Source organism: Capricornis sumatraensis, chromosome 2 (genome assembly GCF_032405125.1).
Source record: "Capricornis sumatraensis isolate serow.1 chromosome 2, serow.2, whole genome shotgun sequence".
NCBI classification, from domain to species: Eukaryota; Metazoa; Chordata; class Mammalia; order Artiodactyla; family Bovidae; genus Capricornis; species Capricornis sumatraensis.
The window spans coordinates 73824202-73845422 of record NC_091070.1 but is presented as its reverse complement, the minus strand read 5'-3'; the positions used below and the strand labels follow the sequence as shown (position 1 = coordinate 73845422).

Here is a 21221-nt window from a genome sequence, read left to right as displayed (position 1 = left end):
TATGACAGTCGAGAAAAGGAAAGAAGGGACACTCAAAGGTGAGGCTATGGAAAGCCCTTAACTCAGACTGGCACCCTTCCTTCATCTTCCTCTTGGCATGTCTGTCTCATGAAGTCACAGTTGCTGGGGTGGGGTTAGGCATGGATGGAGCTACAGGAGAAGGTCCCTATTCCTGTTTTGCTTCTTCAAGTTATGAGAAGAGCCACCCCTGAACTCTTCAGGCATGGTCCTTGCTATATCTCTGAGCTCTTCATAATAGAACATCTTGTTTCATTTTAGAAGAGTGACTTTGGCTACGTTATAAACTCCTTGAAGGAAGTCTTTTATTTATATAAACAGCACTGTGCTGAGTCAAGAGTACATACTTAGCACTATGCTTTCTGGTTATTTTATAGAGAAATCTCTGAAAAATACACAAACCCAACTATAGTTCTCAGCCCCCAACACTTGAGAACTGCCAGCCTATTATCTTGGGGCTCCTCTAGGTCCCAAGAAAAGCAAACGACTATCATCTATAATGAATTGAGAGGCAGGCTAGGGTGGCCACTAAAAGTCAATGAGCAGAAATAAGCCATCAGTAGGACTTGGGACTATGATTCTGGACCTCTTAAAGAGAAAGATAAAACCTACATGTCTCACTGACTTTTTAAAATGCAGTATCCTATTGGTCTAATTCATAATAAAGGTAAGAATCAGAGTAATTATTTAGATATGCAAAATAAAATTCTCAAGAGTCATGAACCATTCACAAAGTGCAATATGTACTTTGTGTATTTCAAAGTTCTTTAATGTAGGTCTTTTCAGTTGGAGACAGCCTATATCCCAGCACTTTTAAATCTCACTGTGCCTTATTTTTTGCTTTCATAAAAAAGACTTTTTTAGAAAGAGAAGGTGAAGGCAGTTCTCTGTTGCAGTGTGTTAATCAAGAAGTCGAAACTTAGTAGTATGATGGCTCACATTTAATACCTCGGTCCTCACCTGGGTGCATCTCTGCTTTGGACCTGGAATCAGAGTGGTTCTTCCAGATATGGGTGATTTGAGGTTGCTCTTGAAAACTGACTTTGTTTACACACCAGGAATGAAGTGACCTGACTGAATGAGATCTGGACACACTTGTGAAATAACAGGCCAAGTTCAGTTCTCATCAGTGTGCTGTGACTTCTTTCCTTCGTACCCCTGGGGAATCTAAGGGAGTTCATTCTTTGATTTCCTTCCTTCCCTTAATCCAGATTTACAAATGTAGAGCCCTCAACAAATTACTTTAGGGTTAACAATATTCTTGGGCTAAAAGGTAAGAAAGGAACACCAATTTACCTATTCACATGTTCCCAGGGGCCTATACTATCCAGGAGCCATCAGTAACCAAAGTATTTATTAATATAATTTGAATCTCAGTTCATTTCAGAGACAGGAAGAGGGTAGGAAGTTTACTTCCTTGGTCTTGCAGAGGGGTATCTACTCATTTGTCCAGGAAGCTAATAGTTCCTATTGACCCAATGGCTGTGTTTCATGGTCCAGGAAAGTGTAGGGGTGAAACAGCTATGGTGGAACTGTGTATCTAAATTGCAGGTCTATCAAAGGCAATGACTTTAGCTTCTGCCTCCTTTGACTTTACGGTGACAGAGGACCCTAAAATCTTCATGGTTTCCTGACTGTGGAAAGTATGGTTATTAATTTTCCAAGCCTCTCCTTTTTTGAGAACAGAAAATCAGCAAGTAACTAAGAGCCTACTGCATGCAAGGAGTTCTAGAGGAATACAGAACAAACCCAAAATCCAAGTGATGCTACTATGAGCCTAAATCAGAGAGTGTCTTAGAAAGCATAAAGTGAGACACAAATGCTAGAAACTTACAGTACAGCCCAGGTGGGAGTGAGTTTTGTACATGTGGAAAACAACACAGGGTCACTTACCCAGAAAATGTGAACACTTATTACTGTAAGAGCAAATGGGATTCTTAAGTACCAAAAGCAAATGAGCAATCGTCATCAGAATCTTGCAGAGTTTATTAAGAAGGGCTTCCTGGAGATTTGAGGGGCTGGATTAGTTGGGGAGTCAGGCAGGAGCATTTGCTCCAGGAAGCCCTATAGGGGAATAAGTCAGTTCTTTTTACTGTTAAATATCTAAGGTGGGGAGTGGGGATAGCTTAATGATAGACTAAGAGAAGAAAAAGAGTCTAGGCATCTCGATGCCAGGGCTGAAAGACATGCGTGGTACCTGCAATGCGCTTCATCCAAGAGGCCTCATCGATGCCCAGGTTGTTGTTGATGATTTTCAGAATGTTGCCCAGGATGACACTGAGGTGTTCAGACGTGACCTTGGTGCACCAGGGCCCTGCACTGGGGGGCAGGTGCTCGGGCCCCCGCTCCCACCAGTAGGATAGGTAGTTGCACAGCATGGGCAAGATGACCTCAATGACGTGGGGCATCTCTGTGTACCGGGCCCCTGACTCAGCCAGGTCGTTGATTTCCTTCATCAGGCCTTCCAGCTGGGGGAGGTCGGGGCACATCTCCTCCACTGTGTCTGGCATCCCCAGAACTGACCGAGAGGGTACAGGAATAATAAAGGGACAGTGATTCAAAGCAAACCTTCTCTCTCTGTCTCCCCTCCTTTGATCTTGAGACATAATTTTCCACCCCAGAACCTCAAGCAAGTAAGCACTGGATATGTAGGAGCTATTGTAAAGGCTGCAGGTCTATTCAGGTCAAGTTCAAGTTTAAGTTTATTCAACTTAAACGGAATCTTAAAGGAACATAACAGAGACTCAGCTGAGGGACATTTCATAAGACTTCTCTGTGAAAAAGTCAGTCTCTTGGCTTCTGTCTCCTGGCCTCAGTGCACGCACTGCCAAAGGAGGACCCAAAGCAGAAAAGCAACCCATAGATACAGACCTACCAATTTGTGGTTCAGCCACCTAGATCATGTCTGTACTGTTTTGAAAAGGAAAAAGAAACCTCTTGCATCAAAGATTCTTTTAGCTGGACCAGAGACAACGTTTTCCATCCATTTGAAACCTGTGGGGAGCGGGAGACAGTGCATGTACACTGATTCCTGCGTTTACAAAAGAAGTTATTGATGATGTGAAGTAACCTTTGCCAAGAGCTCTTGTCAATCACTTAGACCTTTTTGTTTTTGAAGGCTTAAAGGCAAGGAATAGTGAGTTAGCCCTGTCTTTTCCTCATAGTGAATGACTGAGGTCACTTCACTGAACAAGGACAGACAGGATGAGATGATTACAGAGTTCAACATGAAACATTGTCAGGTACAAGAATGGTAAATGGAAAAAGCCAAGAGGATATCTGTCCTGTTCTTAAGGCAAAGGACACTCTTTTCCTCCAAGATGGGAGGAGAGACCAGAAGCAACCTGAAGTTGCTGATGGGTGAGATGCAAATAAGGGCTCTGCATGGCCCAGTTGAGAAGGAAACATGAATCAGAAGCGCTGCAGAGCATCCTGGTTGGCAGCTCACGTGCAGACTCCAATCACAAGCTAAACTTCTTAGCGTGGGGCCAAAGCATCAGGCACCACGGAACCTAGGGAGTCAGAGAAGCAACGGGAAGATGTGGTGCCTTTTAGATCCACTAGTGGGGCACATTGGATCCACCAGAAGATTTGAGGACATTATTTTTGATATTAAAAGCAAAGCGCAAAGTTCTCAGGAATTTCAAAGGAAAAAGCAGGAGACTTCAAATGAAATGTGACATTTAGTGAGCTGGGTTCTCCCTTCAGGCCCTGTGCCATGGGGTTACTGCTGGTGTGAAATCTCTCTTTTCTAGATTTTAAGTCCATAGGAATGGAAGGGTTAATGAAGAAAAGGCCACAGCAAAGGCTTTGGCTTTTAGGAATATCAGTCAATTGAAGGGTCTGTCTTGGTTTCCTTCATGATTGTACTGCCTGGAGCAAAGATACAGAATAATCCTGTGAAGACAGACTAAGAGATGAAAAGATAGTACAGGCATCTTGGTTCCTGGGCTGGGGTGGGGAGGAAAGGCATTTGTGGTACCTTCATCCAGGAGACAATGCATCTGTAGCTGATACAATCGTTCTACAGGATGGTGTGCAGCTGCAAATCAATGGACTTGGAAGAGCCTCCCTGCTATGGAGTAGGCCCTGCAGGGGGTGTCCTAACACTTGCCCTAATTATGTTTTTTTCTTGCTATTGGTATGGCGTTTGGTAAGAGGAAGGCTGATTACTCTTCCTTGGAAGTTAGGAGTAAAGCAATGTCCTTTAAATCCAGACAATTCAAAAGGATTAGCAGCACGAAGGCCAAAGAATATCGAACTTCTGTGATTTACAGCAAAGGGAATTATACGGGTCAGACATGATCCATTGCCAATGCTGGTCATTTGTAGAGAACAAGTCTGGCCTGTACCTTGCCGCAGAGCAATAAGAATCAGGGGTGACATCAATGTGGGGGTCTGGGGAGACTCTCACAAACAAAATCATTTGACACATACGGTGTCAGATAGTAGATACAAATGGTGAAGTCAAACATTCTACCTTCAGGCTCTGCACACAGAGCAGTGTCAACTGCCACAGATGCAACTGAAGTTTACAACTGTTGGCTATAAAATTATACATGAGAAGGCTCGGAGCGTGTGTGTGTTTAAATGTCACACAGACAATCCATCGTCATAGACGCTTTTTTCTCCTGCCTAACACAGAGTTGCTTGAGGTTGCTTCATTGGAGTCATTATAATGACCTTTAAAAGTTATTTATATGTAATTGGTCCTCGAGGGGAAGAAACATTCGCGATTCCGGTGGTGTTTTGTACTTCAAATGCCGCATAATAAACCGGCAGAATGAATGCTGCTGAGTTATCTACATGAAAAACAGCTCAGTTGGGTCCTGTTAGAATCAGACTCAAGACTGTAAGGGGGAACCATTAGAACACGCTGTCCTTTTATCTTCCATACCAGTGGCTCTCAAAGTGAGATTGTCCTGCCAGCAATGGCAGCATCACCTGGAAACTTGTTAGGACCTTTGGAATCTCGACTTCCTGAATTAGAAACCCTAGGGGTAGGACTTGGCATTCTTCAACAAGCCTTTTGAGTGATCCTCATACATGCTATCAAGAGAGAACCATTGGGAAAGACTGAGTTAGAGTCCACAGCTGTACTTTTTTCACCAGGCAGCTCTTCCCTCAAGATGACAGCATCAGAGAGCACCACTTCCGTAGTATTACATGGAAACCTACATGGAAACTGGACCTCCTTCCTCTCTGGTTGATCTTTTCCAATAAGGATTTGAAAAGTAAACTTGGCTGGTGAGTAGGATGTTTTGGTTAATCTATTATCCTGACTGGGCTTTCCTAGTGGCTTAGTGGTAAAGAATCCACCTGCCACTGCAGGAAACGCAGATTTGATCCCTGGATTGGGAAGATCCCCTGGAGAAGGAAATGGCAACCCGCTCCAATATTCTTGCCTGGAAATCCCATAGAGAGAGGAGCCTGGGAGGTTATAGTCCATGGGGTCGCAAAGAGTTGGACGCCTTAGCGACTGAGTATACACACACAGAGATCTAATTCTACTCACGAATGGAGTCAACAACAACAAGATTCTGATTAATAGACCACTGCCACACGTAACCAAAGACTTCATCTAGCACACAGCTAGATAAGCCTTTTCTAGACATATCTTAACAATTTTGAATGAGTTAAAAAATGCTCCAGGATGTTACAGGATAGAAGAGGTCCTAATATGAGTAGCTCTGCTAGCAAAATGGACTACAGCCCACCAGGCTCCTATGTCCATGGGATTTTCCAGGCAAGAATACTGGAGTGAGTAGCCATTCCCTTCTCTAGGGACTGAACCTGGGCATCCCACATTGCGGGTAGATTCTTCACCATCTGAGCTACCAGGGAGACTCTACTTATTGAGATGCCCAATTGACTGAAGGCTTGATAAGTCAGTTCCTACTGTATTTCTCAACCAAAGACTCACATCATCTGTCACATTCCTTTCCCTCAGGCCACCTACTGTGTGTAGTGAATGAAGTCTACCTTTTCAGAGTCCAGTCATTGTCTGGCTCCAGGCAAACATGGTTATCCCAGAATACATATTTATGTACACTCTGCTTTTCGAGAGCTGGACACATCGTCAGAATTCACTCTTTGTTAACTGAACGATGAAAAATATGGGCTCAGAGGACTTGGGCCCTGAGTCCACAGTGTGTGACTGATGCATCAACAACAGTGTCGCCACTAATCACAACCTTGTCCCTTCTTCCTTACGGAGAATGCGATGACAGATACTTATTTTTAATTTATGAATATGTCTTACTAAATCAACATAAAGGTATATAAGATAAGAAGAAACATCTTTCTAATCGTCCTTGAGAACAATGGGACACAGTCATTTCCTTCCCTCCAAAGCCAGTCTAGGCTTTCCTCCATCTGGGTCAATTTCAAATTCGCCTGCTACTTTACCTCTATGTCCCATTGCTTCATGGCAACTAGATGGGGAAACAATGGAAACAGAGACAGACTTGATTTTCTTGGACCCCAAAATCACTGCAGAGGGTGACTGCAGCCATGAAATTAAAAAAGACTCTTGCTCCTTGGAAGAAAAGCTATGACCAACCTAGACAGCATATTAAAAAGCAGAGACATTACTTTGCCAACAAAGGTCTGTCTAGTCAAAGCTATGGTTTTTCCAGTAGTCATGTATGGATGTGAGAGTTGGACCATAAAGAAAGCTGAGTGCCAAAGAATTGATGGTTTTGAAGTGTGGTGTTGGAGAAGACTCTTGAGAGTCCCTTGGACTGCAAGGAGATCCAACAGTTAATCCTAAAGGAAATCAACCCTGAATATTCATTAAAAGGACTGATGTTGAAGCTGAAGCTCCAATACTTTGGCCACCTGATGCAAAGAGCTGATTCTTTAGAAAAGACCCTGATGCTGGGAAAGATTGAAGGCAGGAGAAGAAGGGGATGACAGAGGATGAGATGGTTGGATGGCATCACTGACTTGATGGACATGAGTTTGAGCAAGCTCCGGGAAATGGTGATGGACAGGGAAGGCTGGCATGCTGCAGTCCATGGGTCACAAAGAGTCGGACACGACTGAGCTACTGGACAACAACTACCTCTGTGAGTTCAAGAGCAAAGTAGATCTCTCTTTCCCAAGGTGCAAGCTCTACACACTGGTGCACAGACAGAGACACTTTTTCTTGAATCACAGCTGGAGCAGAATAAATACATCAGTATCCAGCTCTGTCATAAGGTTGGGGAGCAATATCTTAGCTGGCTTCTGTCTACAGATGCCACAGCCCTTCCTTATCATTACCAAAGCCTGCTCTGTCGTTTAACTCCTACTTTAGCTGCAAGACATAACTCATGTGGAATCATAAGACAGCAGAGAAAAACAAGGTTGGGACTATAGTTTTCCTAGTCCATGAAAGGGGAGAAAGGGTGAGATGAGGCTGAGGGGATTGGGGAATTAACTGAGAGATGCCATGTGAGACTTTGGAACGTGGAGGCATCTTGGCAATATCTCTCTCTCGATGAGCTCTGAGAACACTGGTCTCCACAGAATTTTAGCTCAACAAGAGAACTTTTTAAAGCAATTTTGTCTCAAATGTCCTGGTCAAACTTACTGGGGACCAGGTGCTGCTTTTATCTGAAGTGGGAACAAAGCTGCCAAAGCTTAGCACTCTGGATTCTTAGATGGAAACAAGAGTGACAGAGAAAAATGTAGCAAGAACCCTTCTTCCCTTAGGACTCTTAGGACCTACGACAGTTTGAAAAGAGGCTTGAACCAAATGGAACTGAAAAACAGTCTAGTCATCTGCTGGTCCTGTGTGCCAATATGTTAAGAAAATACTGCTTAAGAACAGGATATATCTGGTTTGAAATGGTTTGCTATGATTTTTTTGGAGGGGGGCGAGTTCTGCTTTTCTTAACATCAATCTAACCCATCATGTGGTAGCTTTTGCTTCATGTTACATCAAGTCAAGGTAGTTCTTTCCAGTTGGAGGCCAAGTTTCACTCGAGGTTCCTGTTGGAAGAGCCTCTGATCTACTCCATTGTCCTACAGCAGGATCACACTTTTCCATACATGGGGACTCTTCTCTTCCATCCCCCAGAAGCAGGTTTACCACCTGCCTTGGATTCCAGTTCCAGGTTATTCTAGAAGAGGGGGGTGGGAAAACTTTTCCTATAAAGGGGCCAGGCCGTAAATATTTTAGCCATTGCAGGGCCAACAGTCTTTGCTGCCACTACTCAACTCTGTCGCTGCAGTTGAAGGGGAACAGAATGGGCCACCCCCAAATATGCCCCTTTGGATTACTTTGAGCTGATTACTTTTAAGAAACTGAAGATCCAGGAGAATGTCTGAAAACAGAGTTACCCTTTTGTAAGGGAAATCTACCTTTGTAAACAAAGTTTACCTTAGTTACGGGAGCCTGTACGAGAAGAGAGCTCTTACCCAAAGCACGGTGAGGCACACTGCTTACCAAGCCCTTCCTCTTCCCACTTTCCCATGGATTCCTACCCCATCGGAAGCCCTAGACTCCTAACCTTTTCCTCAGGATGGTATATAAGTCTCAAATGTTGGGCTGGCTTTTGAATCTCACATCTTTTGGGGGCTCCCTTATGTACACACATGTCCATAATTAAGTGTTTTTTTTCCTCCCATCAATCTATTTCAGAGGGGAGGTCTCAGCCAAGAACAATGAAGGGTAAAGGGAAAATTATTTTTCCTTCCCTACACAGTGCTGAGGCCTTCCCTGGGGGCTCAGTGGTAAAGAGTCCTCTGCCAATGCAGGAGAGGTAGGTTGGATCCCTGGGTTGGGAAGATCCCCCTGGAGAAGGAAATGGCAACCTACTCCAGTGTTCTTGCCTGGGAAATGCCATGGACAGAGGAGCCTGGTGGGCTGCAGTCCATGGGGTCACAAATGAGTCAGACACGACTCAGTGATTAAACTACACAACAACAACACAGTGCTAAAGCAGCCACAGACAACATGTAAATGAATGGATACGACCATGTTCTAATGAAACACCGTTTATAAAAATCAGCAGTGGGCGGATCTGGACCATAGCCTAGCACTGTTCTAGAACTCAGTATGCCAACACTCCTGTCAAATTCTCTTCTGTGTAGAATTTCAATTCCTTCTTGTATTTTTCTATCCATCCCTCATGAAGATGAAGAATGCATGGTCATCATCCTTGGAAGCACAGCCTCACTGTGGACTTGAAGAGTATACCAAGGTTATCAGTGCAGCCCTGTGCTACCCCCTTGCTCCCACTCTCTGGAGAGGAACAGAGAAGGACAGTCACATCCCCAGGTGCAGGAAGGGAATGGAGATCAGGGCAGACAGGAGAACCTGAGCTCTTAGGATTCAAGGGATGTTGAAACCAACTGCACCATCTCCTCTTTTCACAGAAAGAGGAAACCAAAGTCTAAAGAAAACAAAGAACTTGTGAGCCCAGTTTTCCAGCAAGATGGAGACCTCTCACAGGGCGCCAGTTCTGACCTCCTGGCCCCTCTCAGACCACATGAACCAACAGGACTGGGGGCTGCTGTCCTTGTCTTTCTGGCTTTCTCTCCCACTGCTTTCCTCTAAGTACATCAGTGATGACCTCTGATGGATGGTACTTACTAGACCTCTCCCTGGGGGTTTTGGTGTTGAAGACGGAGAGCGGGTTGTAGCGGTTAAGGGTGGGCTCCAGGAATGCCACTGGTATGGCGGCTGCCAGTGAGGCCAGGCATTCTCCAAGGGCAGGACGCTGCCTGGAAACAAAGAAGTCCATTAGAAGTGGTGCCACCTCCGTGCTGGCCCCATGCATTGGTGGACCAGGCCTCTTTCCCAGGATGTCTCGGGCCACTTCCCCACAGATGGCTCCACTGGACATGCTGGGCCTTGAGCTCAGCTGGATTGCATGTTCTTCCCTTCCCTCTTTTTCTGGACACTAATCAATGGTTTACAATGGTCTCATTCCCTGCTACCTAGTTCTTAAATAACTAAGGTGATATATACTATGTAGCTTGTTCTCTCCCAGCATCTCTGAGAGCAAGTTTGGCTGGCATCCAAATTGAATTGGATCCTCCCGGTTCTTAAAATGTTTAAAAATCTTTCACGGAATTTCTTTGTCTATTCCCTGTTAAAAGTAGAGCTTGTGTTGACCAATCAGAACTGTAGACAATGGGCCCAAAACACCAATGACACACCAAATTAAAGTTCTGCCTTGCAAGATAAATGACATGTCCAAACCAAATCACTTGACGTAGACAAAAGAGCTGTAACACCTATTACTTCTCTTTCTTCCACAAATACGTGAGTGTCTACCATGCATTAAACTTTCATTTTTAACTCTTTCTGTGAAAGACACAATCAATCAAAATCAAAATGCTCAGGATTTCTAGTTCAGATTTCTACTTCTCTGGCTAAGAGGACTTACGCTTACCTGCAGGATAACCAAGGCTGCAAGAGTAAGTGACGGACCACAAGCCACCAGCTGGTCAAAGCAGAGCTAGTACTGAAAGAATGCGTCCCCTCTCAGACCTGGGCTTAGCCCTGGATTTGTATTGTCTAATCCAGCAGGTTCTTTCTGCTACTGAGATGATATACAGTCATAGCACTGGCTCACAGGGCCCCATAAGGGGGCTGACATCTGTTGCTTCCTGATGAATGGGAGACCAGAGCCATCTGTTTTCCACCCACCAGTATCTTTTCCCTGCCACTCTCTGGCATTCGATCACAGACAGACTACACACACCTGCCTTGTGAGTTACATATGTGATGCCAGTTTCCAAATAAGAGGAAGAATTTCTTCAAATAAACCAATAATGTGAGTCCTTTATTAGACATGATACAAAGGTAACTAGTAGAAAAGGTACACATTAGGTCAATAATTAAGAGATGAAAAGGGATTACAGGATTCCAGCCCCTCTTGTTTGTCTTCCTCTGTGACTGAAGAGCTTCAACTCATCAGTATGAATGTGGATACTGTGCATGAAGCCCACCAGGAGAAGCCCTGGGTGCAGAGGATGTCAGGCTGCACACTGGGGGATATTACAGAGCCATTATGGAGAAAACTGCCAGCTAGAGGGGGCGTGCTTGGAGCCAAGAGCAAACTCATACTGCACTCTGGCAGTTCTGCAGAGACAGGAAGGCATTAAGTTCTCATGGTTACCTTCAGTTCCCACCAAAACCCATGCCCAACAGCATGTACACTCTGCTATATTTAAAATGGATAATCAACAAGGACCTACTGTACAGCACAGGGAACTCTGCTCACTGAGGCATATCAGGCTGTTATGTGGCAGCCTGGATGGGAGGGGAGTTTGGGGGAGAAGCAATACTATGTGTGTGTATGTGTGTGTGTATATACATACATGAGTCCCTTTGCTGTCCACCTGAAACCATCACAACATTATTAATCTGCTATACTCCAATATAAAATAAAAGGTTAAAGAAAAGTGCTATGAAAAGGAAAAAGAAACTCATACCCAGCATCCCATTAATTGTCCTTCACTATGACAACAGCCAACTTCCCTGGTGGTTCAGACAGTAAAGCATCTGTCTACAATGTGGGAGACCAGGTTCAATCCCTAGGTCATGAAGATCTCCTGGAGAAGGGAATGGCAACCCTCAAACTACCGCATAATGGCACTCATCTTACACGCTAGTAAAGTAATGCTCAAAATTCTCCAAGCCAGGCTTCAGCAATACGGGAACCGTGAACTTCCTGATGTTCAAGCTGGTTTTAGAAAAGGCAGAGGAACCAGACATCAAATTGCCAACATCTGCTTGATCATTGAAAAAGCAAGAGAGTTCCAGAAAAACATCTATTTCTGCTTTATTGACTATGCCAAAGCCTTTGACTGTGTGGATCACAAGAAACTGTGGAAAATTCCGAAAGAGATGGGAATACCAGAACACCTGACCTGCCTCTTGAGAAACCTATATGCAGGTCAGGAAGCAACAGTTAGAACTGGACATGGAACAACAGACTTGCTCCAAACAGGAAAAGGAATATGTCAAGGCTGTATATTGTCACCCTGCTTATTTAACTTCTATGCAGAGTACATCATGAGAAATGCTGGGCTGGAGGAAGCACAAGCTGGAACCAAGATTGCCGGGAGAAATATCAATCACCTCAGATATGCAGATGACACCACCCTTATGGCAGAAAGTGAAGAGGAACTAAAGAGCCTCTTGATGAAAGTGAAAGAGGAGAGTGAAAAAGTTGGCTTAAAGCTCAACATTCAGAAAACTAAGATCATGGCATCTGGTCCCATCATTTCATGGCAAATAGATGGGGAAACAGTGGAAACAGTGGCAGACTTCATTTTTTGGGGTCCCAAAAGCACTGCAGATGGTGATTGCAGCCATGAAATTAAAAGATGCTTGCTCATTGGAAGGAAAGTTAAGACAAACCTAGATAGCATGTTCAAAACCAGAGACATTACTTTGCCAACAAAGGTCCATCTAGTCAAGGCTATGGTTTTTCCAGTGGTCATGTATGGATGTGAGAGTTGGACTGTGAATAAAGCTGAGCGTCAAAGAATTGATGCTTTTGAACTGTGGTATTGGAGAAGACTCTTGAGAGTCCCTTGGACTGCAAGGAGATCCAACCAGTCCTTTCTAAAGGAGATCAGTCCTGGGTGTTCTTTGGAAGGAATGATGCTGAAGCTGAAACTCCAGTACTTTGGCCACCTCATGTGAAGAGCTGACTCATTGGAAAAGACTCTGATGCTGGGAGGGATTGGGGGCAGGAGGAGAAGGGGACGACAGAGGATGAGATGGCTGGATGGCATCACTGACCTGATGGATATGAGTTTGAGTGAACTCCAGGAGTTGGTGATGGACAGGGAGGCCTGGTGTGCTGCAATTCATGGGGTTGCAAAGAGTCGGACACGACTGAGTGATTGAACTGAACTGATGACAACAGCCAATAATTCCAGTAGTACCAAGACACCAGATTGTCAAAACTGTAGAGTCTCTGGATAGGATAACAAGCATTTTCTAGGGAACAGGGCAGGGAGGTAGCTAGGGGAGCCACTGTTGTCTGATAAGTAAGCCAGATAGTAAAGAATCCACCTGCAATGCAGGAGACCTGGGTTCGGTCCCTGGGTTGGGAAGATCCCCTGGAGAAGGGAATGGCTACCCACTCCAGTATTCTTCCCTGGAGAATTCCATGGACAGAGGAGCCTGGCAGGCTGCAATGTGACAAAATAGCATGTCTTTATGGTCTCATTATAAAGATTAGAATCAACTTGCAACTTCATTATGCATAGTGAAAGGATACACATTTGAGTTGGGTTAGAAATGTGATCTTAACTGGTCCTGAAAAAAAAATGCCTTGACAAGACTATCTAGGGTAGAGTCAGAATGTGTTGGGGGCTAGCCTGGGGGTCCACAGAACTGTTCTGCTTGAGATGCCAGAGGAGTCTGCTGGACCAGAGAGAGGGAGGAGGGAGAGGGTGGGTGAGTCTCGATAGAAAGCTGTGTACTCCTTGGAACTTCCATACACTCCTTAGCCAAGTTATCAAGCCTAAGACAAATGTGATCTTTTAATTACTTTAAAAGAAAACGAATACATGTGATTTTATCCCTTCTTTTCTATCTTATTCTTGAGCTCAGCTTTCAGGGGATTAGCTGACAACTTATTTGGCCTGAAGTATTTGAGCTTCCAAATCATTTTCAAATCAGCCTCCAGCAAGCAAGAATGCCCTCAGCCAGTTAAGCACTTGTTAGCTAACAGCACAGCCTTGTCCTTCTGTGAAAGATCTGATTGTTAAATCATCCCATCCAGGTCTGCTCTGGAAGGTCTATTTGGGAGCTGCATCAGTGGTGGAAGGGGCTTCCCTGCTGGCCCAGCAGGTGAAGATTCCACCTGCAAGGCAGGAGACATGGGTTCGATCCCTCAGTTGGGATCGCCTGGAGTAGGAAATGGGAACCCATTCCAATATTCTTGCCTGGGAAATCCCATGACAGGGGAGCCTGGCAGCATCGCAGAGTCAGACACGACTGAGCCCATGGCACATTAGTGGTGGAGGAAGGGAGGGGGCGGGGCTGGGGAGACGGCAGAGCCCAAGGGTCTTCCAGGGAGCTCTGCAAGGCTGCTTCATCTCTGAACAGGCCCTGGCCAGTCCTGTTCTCTATCTCTCCTCCCACTCCTTTGCTTCTTTCTAAGCTCATGGTGGTGGTGGAAAGGCCAACCCTCAGGACAGCTGATTAGAGTGAGGGCCTCTGCACATTGAACATGAAGAGCCACATGTCTTCATGTGATAAGGGGTGATATCAAATCTGAGAGCAAATTTTTAATTGGGGCAGGGAGAGGAATCTAGGATACAGCTGGTCCTAGGCTGTCTTGATACTAAATTTACCCATTCGGTTCAGCTCAGTTGCTCAGTCATGTGTGACTCTTGCAACCCCATGGACTGCAGCATGCCAGGCTTCCCTGTCCATCACCAACTTCCAGAGCTTGCTCAAAGTCATGTCCATTGAGTCAGTAATGCCATCCAACCATCCCATCCTCTGCCGTCCCCTTCTCCTCCTGCCCTCAATCTTTCCCAGCATCAGGGTCTTTTCCAAGGAGTCAGTTCTTCACATCAGGTGGCCAAAGTATTGGAACTTCGGCTTCAGCATCAGTCCTTCCAGTGAACATTCAGGAGTGATTTCCTTTAGGATTAATGGTTTGCTCTCCTTGTAGCCCAAGGAACTCTTTACTTTAATTGATCCATACTACTTCTCTTGTCTTTCACTCACCAAAATTGAAGTTATGATCTCCCCAAAGTGGATTTCTAGAGTTAGTCTGATGAAAGGCAATCCTTGGGGGCAATGGACGGTTCTCTGGTGTTACGCTGACTCCCTGACGTGAGGGAGAGGGACAAGCATGCTATTTAGTTACTGACAAACTGAGTCTCTGCCAGCTCACCACAGGCATTTTCTAGTCTGGAGCACACAATGATGCTAATAAGCTGGAGAGGGAAATAACAGGGCTGGTCTCACTGAGAAAAGCTTTTTCTGTAAAAGCCCAGAAGTCTGCCAGTTAATGCTCCTGGCTGTGAAATACCAGAGGGATGACCTTCGCCTCCAGGTCCAAGACCAACTGAGCTAGACAACGGTGAGGTGAGGTGAAGTTGCTCAGTTGTCTCTGACTCTTTGCGACCCCATGGACTGTAACCTACTAGGCTTCTCCGTCCATGGGATTCTCCAGGCAAGAATACTGGAGTGGATTGCCATTTCCTTCTCCAGGGGATCTTCCCAACCCAGGGATCGAACCCGGGTCTCCCGCATTGGAGGCAGACGCTTTAACCTCTGAGCCACCAGGGAAGCCTAAACTTGCTGCTAAAATACTGGTTGTGATTAGCACCTCCCAGGGGGCATTGTGGGTGAGGACCAAGCAGAGAGCAAGGGCTACAGAAACAGCTCCCTAGCAACCAAAGGGCATACTGGAAGAGTTTACCCCTCGATAGAGAAACACACTCTCCCTGCAAGCCCCCTCAGTTATTACTGTTAAAAACAGTACTTTTCATATAACAGTACTTGGTCAATGCTGACAGACTGAAGAGACTTAAATTGTTTTTTTTTTTCCATTAAATTGAAGTATGGCTCAGATCGTAAAGAATCTGCCTGCAATGCAGGAGACCTGGGTTCGATCCCTGGGTTGGGAAGATTCCCTGTAGAAGGCAATGGCTACACTCCAGCATTCTAGCCTGGAGAATTCCATGGACAGAGGAGCCTGGCAGGCTACAGTCCATGGGGTCGCAAACAGCTGGACACAACTGAGCGACTTTCACTTTCACAGTTGATTTACAATGCAAAGTGATCTTGTGTGTGTGTGTGTGTGTGTGTACTCTTTCCCATTATAAGTTATTACAAGATACTGAATATATTAATAGTTCCCTGTGCTATACAGTAGGTCCTTGTTTACCTATGTTATACATAGTAGTGTGTATCTTTTAATCCCAAATTCCTAATTTATCCCTCCTTCTCCTCATTCCCTTTAGGTTCAATTTGTATTTCAGGTTTTGTTAATTCCTAAGTCAGTCTCTCAACTTTTTTTCCACGGATTGGGACCTGCTTCTCAACAGTCTATCATCAGGGATATAGGCTGAGACAAAGTCATTCTAGTAATAATAATTACGCCTGCACATATCTGGTGCTTTGCAATTTTGAAAGTTCCTTTGTGTAAATTCCAGAGGATGCAAAAGAGAGTAAGCAACAGGTAGCAAAGGGGCAGAAAGTGGAGGCATGGCAAGGTTCTAGACAGCAATACCAGTGATCTCAGCAGTTTGGGGAGAGCAATGTTTGATCAGGAAAGAACTGGTCAAAACAGGCAGAGCAGGAAGGCAGATATAAATATCTCTAAAGTGTGAAGGCAAAAACAAAGTTTTAATTTGAAATAAAATGGAGATTCAATGCTTAATGTGGTCAATTACCAAACTTAGTCTTCTTGATCCATCCCCATCAAATGCTCTATCAGTTCATCAAAGTAGGGACTTGCCTGGTGGTCCAGTGGTTAAGAATCCACCTGCCAAAGCAGGAGACACAGGTTCATTCCCTGGTCCAGGAACTAAGATACCACATGCCTTGGGGCAACGAAGCCCATGTGCCACAACTACTGAGCCTGCACTCTAGAGCCCTTGTTCAACAAGAGAAGCCACTTCAGTGAGAGGCCCACGTATGGCAACTGGAGAGGAACCCCCCACTCACTGCAACTAGAGACAGTCTGCATGCCGTGATGAAGACCCAATGCAACCAAATGAATAAACATAATAAAATCAATCAAAGTACATTCAGGTTACAGAATTTTAAGCATTCTTCATGCTTAAATACACATGGTAAAAGCCTTCATCCTACTCTGAAATTTTGTATCTGAAAATTTACCTGCCGGTGACTGTCTCAGTCCAGCCTCAGTTAGAAAATATTCCCCCCAAAAGGTCTCTAATCTGTTTCAATGACTTTTTTCCTCCTCACAGTCAACCCTATCATGGAGGTGTCTGGAATCTTTTCTATTGACCATGCATTCATGCTATAGCTGGAAACCAAATATTGAGTGGTTCCTTTGCAACACTGTAAGACATTTGCTAGCCAAGAAACTTCAGTAAAACATGGCAGAGAAACGGTAATGGTAGGCTTCACTGTATTTTCTCCCCTCTAGAACCCACAAGAGCTGGGGGAAATTGAGGAGAAGTTTAGACCTACACTGAAATTAGAAAATGTGTGATAACGTCACACTGAAAAATACAGACCAAATCAAAACAGTTTTAGAAAAGAGCAATTAGCTAAAAGTTACTACAGAGAAAATGAGGCAAGAAGGTTAAGGAAAAAGTCAATAGATACAAATAATTTCCCTCCTTGAACAACAGCTGGGACCAAAAACCTCAGCAACAATATAATAAAATTGAAGATTCATTAAATAGAGTAAGATCTAATTCTGGAACCTGAGGAGGGGGGAGTATTAAGTTCTGAGAAGAAGTCCAGGGGTTGATATGGAAAGGACAACCCTGGGACATGGAACTGGGAAGTGACAGAGCTTCAAGACAAAGAAAGAACCCAGTGAGCAGCAGCAAAGTCATGTGTGCAGGGAACAAATCACCAGGTCCCGGGAATACACACTGTCAGACCACAGAGAAGCAAAGTCTGTACACTTCTGAGGGAGGAAAATTATGACCCAAGGATTTTATACCATGCAAACTATCCACATATAAAGTCGACAGATGATATTACAAAATATGCCAACTCTCAAGAGTAAGCGCTCTTACAGAAACAGCAACGTAAGATGAATCTGGCCACCCAAGAGGTAAACCAAAATAAAAGTTTTAGAATGGGCTAATAACAGTTGAGAAAGATTGGCTACACACTGCGTCGTTCAAATACAAACCAAGGTAAACAGCTCAAGGAATATTAGTCCTAAAATATTCCAGGGTGAACTGTGTGTGTTATAAGGAGTCACACAGCAAAAAATGAAAGGCAGAAAGGGTTCAGTTCAGTTCAGTCGCTCAGTTGTGTCCGACTCTTTGCAACCCCATGAATCGCAGCACGCCAGGCCTCCCTGTCCATCACCAACTCCCGGAGGTCACTCAGACTCGCATCCATCAAGTCAGTGATGCCATCCAGCCATCTCATCCTCTGTCATACCCTTCTCCTCCTGCCCCCAATCCCTCCCAGCGTCAGACTCCTTTCCAATGAGTCAACTCTTCACATGAGGTGGCCAAAATATTGGAGTTTCAGCTTCAGCATCATTCCTTCCAAAGAACACCCAGGACTGATCTCCTTTAGAAAGGACTGGTTGGATCTCCTTGCAGTCCAAGGGACTCTCAAGAGTCTTCTCCAACACCACAGTTCAAAAGCATCAATTCTTCAGCACTCAGGCTTCTTCACAGTCCAACTCTCACATCCATACATGACCACAGGAAACACCATAGCCTTGACTAGATGGACCTTAGTCGGCAAAGTAATGTCTCTGCTTTTGACTATGCTCTCTAGGTTGGTCATAACTTTTCTTCCAAGGAGTAAGCGTCTTTTATTTTCATGGCTGCAGTCACCATCTGGAGTGATTTTGGAGCCCCTCAAAATAAAGTCTGACACTGTTTCCCCACCTATTTCCCATGAAGTGATGGGACCAGATGCCATGATCTTCGTTTTCTGAATGTTGAGCTTTAAGCCAATTTTTTTCACTCTCCTCTTTCACTTTCATCAAGAGGTTCTTTAGTTCCTCTTCACTTTCTGCCATAAGGGTGGTGTCATCTGCATATCTGAGGTGATTGATATTTCTCCCGGCAATCTTGATTCTAGCTTGTGCTTCCTCCAGCCCAGCATTTCTCATGATGTACTCTGCATAGAAATTAAATAAGCAGGGTGACAATATACAGCCTTGATGTACTCCTTTTCCTATTTGGAACCAGTCTGTTTTTCCATGTCCAGTTCTAACTGTTGCTTCCTGACCTGCATACAGATTTCTCAAGAGGCAGGTCAGGTGGTCTGGTATTCCCATCTCTTTCAGAATTTTCCACAGTTTATTGTGATCCACACAGTCAAAGGCTTTGGCATAGTCAATAAAGCAGAGATAGATGTTTTTCTGGAACTCTCTTGCTTTTTCAATGATCCAGCGGATGTTGGCAATTTGATGTCTGGTTCCTCTGCCTTTTCTAAAACCAGCTTGAACATCTGGAAGTTCACAGTTCCCGTATTGCTGAAGCCTGGCTTGGAGAATTTTGAGCATTACTTTACTAGCGTGTGAGATGAGTGCAATTGTTCGGTAGTTTGAGCATTCTTTGGCACTGCCTTTCTTTGAAAGGGTAGGAAGTGCCAGAAATGCAAATGTACTAAACTTGGTAATCTTTTTAAAAGTAGAGAACTAATAATTATTTTAATTAATGATAAATTAAAAATATATGAGTTGTATGTTAAAGAAATTCAGTTTTTAGCTTCATCCAACAAGACAAAGTTATAAAGCAATATTATGATCCTAACATGTGTAAAGGTAGGCTACAGTCCCTGGGGTCGCTAGGAGTCGGACACGACTGAGCGACTTCACTTTCACTTTTCACTTTCATGCCTTGGAGAAGGAAATGGCAACCCACTACAGTGTTCTTGCCTGGAGAATCCCAGGCATGGGGGAGCCTGGTGGGCTGCCATCTATGGGGTCGCACAGAGTCGGACACGACTGAAGCGACTTAGCAGTAGCAGCAGCAACATGTGCAAAAATGTACACATGTAGAAAATGTCTAGAATGGTATATACAAACTGTTACTAGGTGGGGTGATCTGGGGTGAAGAAAGCGGCAGACTTTTAACTTTACATAGGTCTGTACTGTTTGATTTATCTTTTAAAATAAGTATGTCTTACTTTCACAATACAATAGAAAATAAATGAAAGTCACTAATGGTGGCAGCATCACAACTTGAGGATTTTAAATCTTTATATCCTAGTTGCTTCATTAACTAACAGACAGACAATAGGGGCAGTCTTGATCTAGGTGCTTGTTCAAGTCTGGCTTTCTGCCTGTGTGGAATATAAAACACAGGCACCGATATTCCCAGCGCTATGAGTATATGAATAAAGTATAAAACGTCATATGAAGAATAGTCTCTTTTCTGGTCTGACATTTCAGAGTTGACCTTTCTTTGACTTTTGTTTTCTTTAAACAAAAGAGAGTAATGCATAAGGTTTTCAAAAAATTGTACCAAAAAGACACATATACATACAGACGCATGTACATACATACAAGGATCTCCCCAGGGGGCACTAGTGGTACAGAACCTGCCTGCCAGTGCAGGAGACATAAGAGACGCAAGTTCAATCCCTGTGTTGGGAATATCCCCTGGAGGAGGGCATGGCAATCCACTCCAGTATTCTTGCCTGGATCCTAGGGACAGAGGAGCCTGGTAGGTTATAGTCCATGGGGTAGGAAAGAGTCGGACACTCCCGAAGTTAAGTTAGCATACACGTACATACATATAAACCAAGAGAATAAGAAAAGATGTTGAGAAAATATTCACAAATGCTTAATGAAAGTAAAGACACCTTCCCTAAGTGAAATTCTGTATTAAATATTAAAAATTTTAATTCTCTTGATTTGGTATAAAATATGTGTATAACTTTTGTCTGCCCAGTTTCTATTAAAGGATAAGACTATTTATATTTCATATAAAACAATAAGGAAAGCTATGTAACTCTAAGGAATTAAACTCATAATCAAAATAAATTAGCTGTTAGTTCTTCAATTAATTTCTTGAACTCTAGAAGCTATTTAACAGTTGCAATTATGAAGACATAGACATTTCTTCAACATACTTTGGTTATTAGCACATGATTTCAAGTCATCAGATCCTGAGTTCTTCAAGGAGCTAAAGTCTTTTTTTTGCTTTATTGGGAAACTACAATTAGAATTTATGTAAGTTTAGATATGAAACAGGGATTTATCGCTGGTTTGTTTGATAAAGGATCATAAATTGAGGAGGTCTACAGATCATGGGTCTCAACAGGATGTTTAGATTAAGCAATTTTAAGCACAGATCAAATTCTTTCCAGTTTCCTTATTTGAAAAGGCAAAAAAGGAAAAAAAAATCTTCCAAGGATAAGTCTAAATCTAGAGTTTGGCTAACACTGTGTTTATCCTTCTGATCTTCTCCATGGATTTAAACAGAATCACACAACACATGACATTTGATTCTGAAAAGCAAGGGGTGGCCTAAGGCCTCCATTGCTCCAGGCAGATTAGAGAGCAGAGTGGGAACTCAAACACCTTGGAAAGTCAGCCTGT

General features: G+C 43.9%; 1 protein-coding gene and 1 non-coding gene across 2 annotated transcripts in view; both read right to left on the bottom strand.

Annotated features, from left to right (window-relative positions):
- Positions 1-21221, bottom strand: part of RYR3 (ryanodine receptor 3) — a 386865-nt gene that overhangs the window by 67290 nt on the left and 298354 nt on the right. Inside the window, exons 64-65 of the mRNA XM_068992826.1 lie at positions 9602-9732; positions 2216-2536 (exon numbers count right to left, since the gene is read on the bottom strand). Coding sequence (XP_068848927.1) covers positions 2216-2536; positions 9602-9732 — 452 coding nt within the window. The remainder of the gene's footprint in view (positions 1-2215; positions 2537-9601; positions 9733-21221) is intronic.
- TRNAW-CCA (transfer RNA tryptophan (anticodon CCA)) lies at positions 15212-15283 on the bottom strand. The gene has a single exon. It is a non-coding gene; the product is annotated as a tRNA-Trp (tRNA).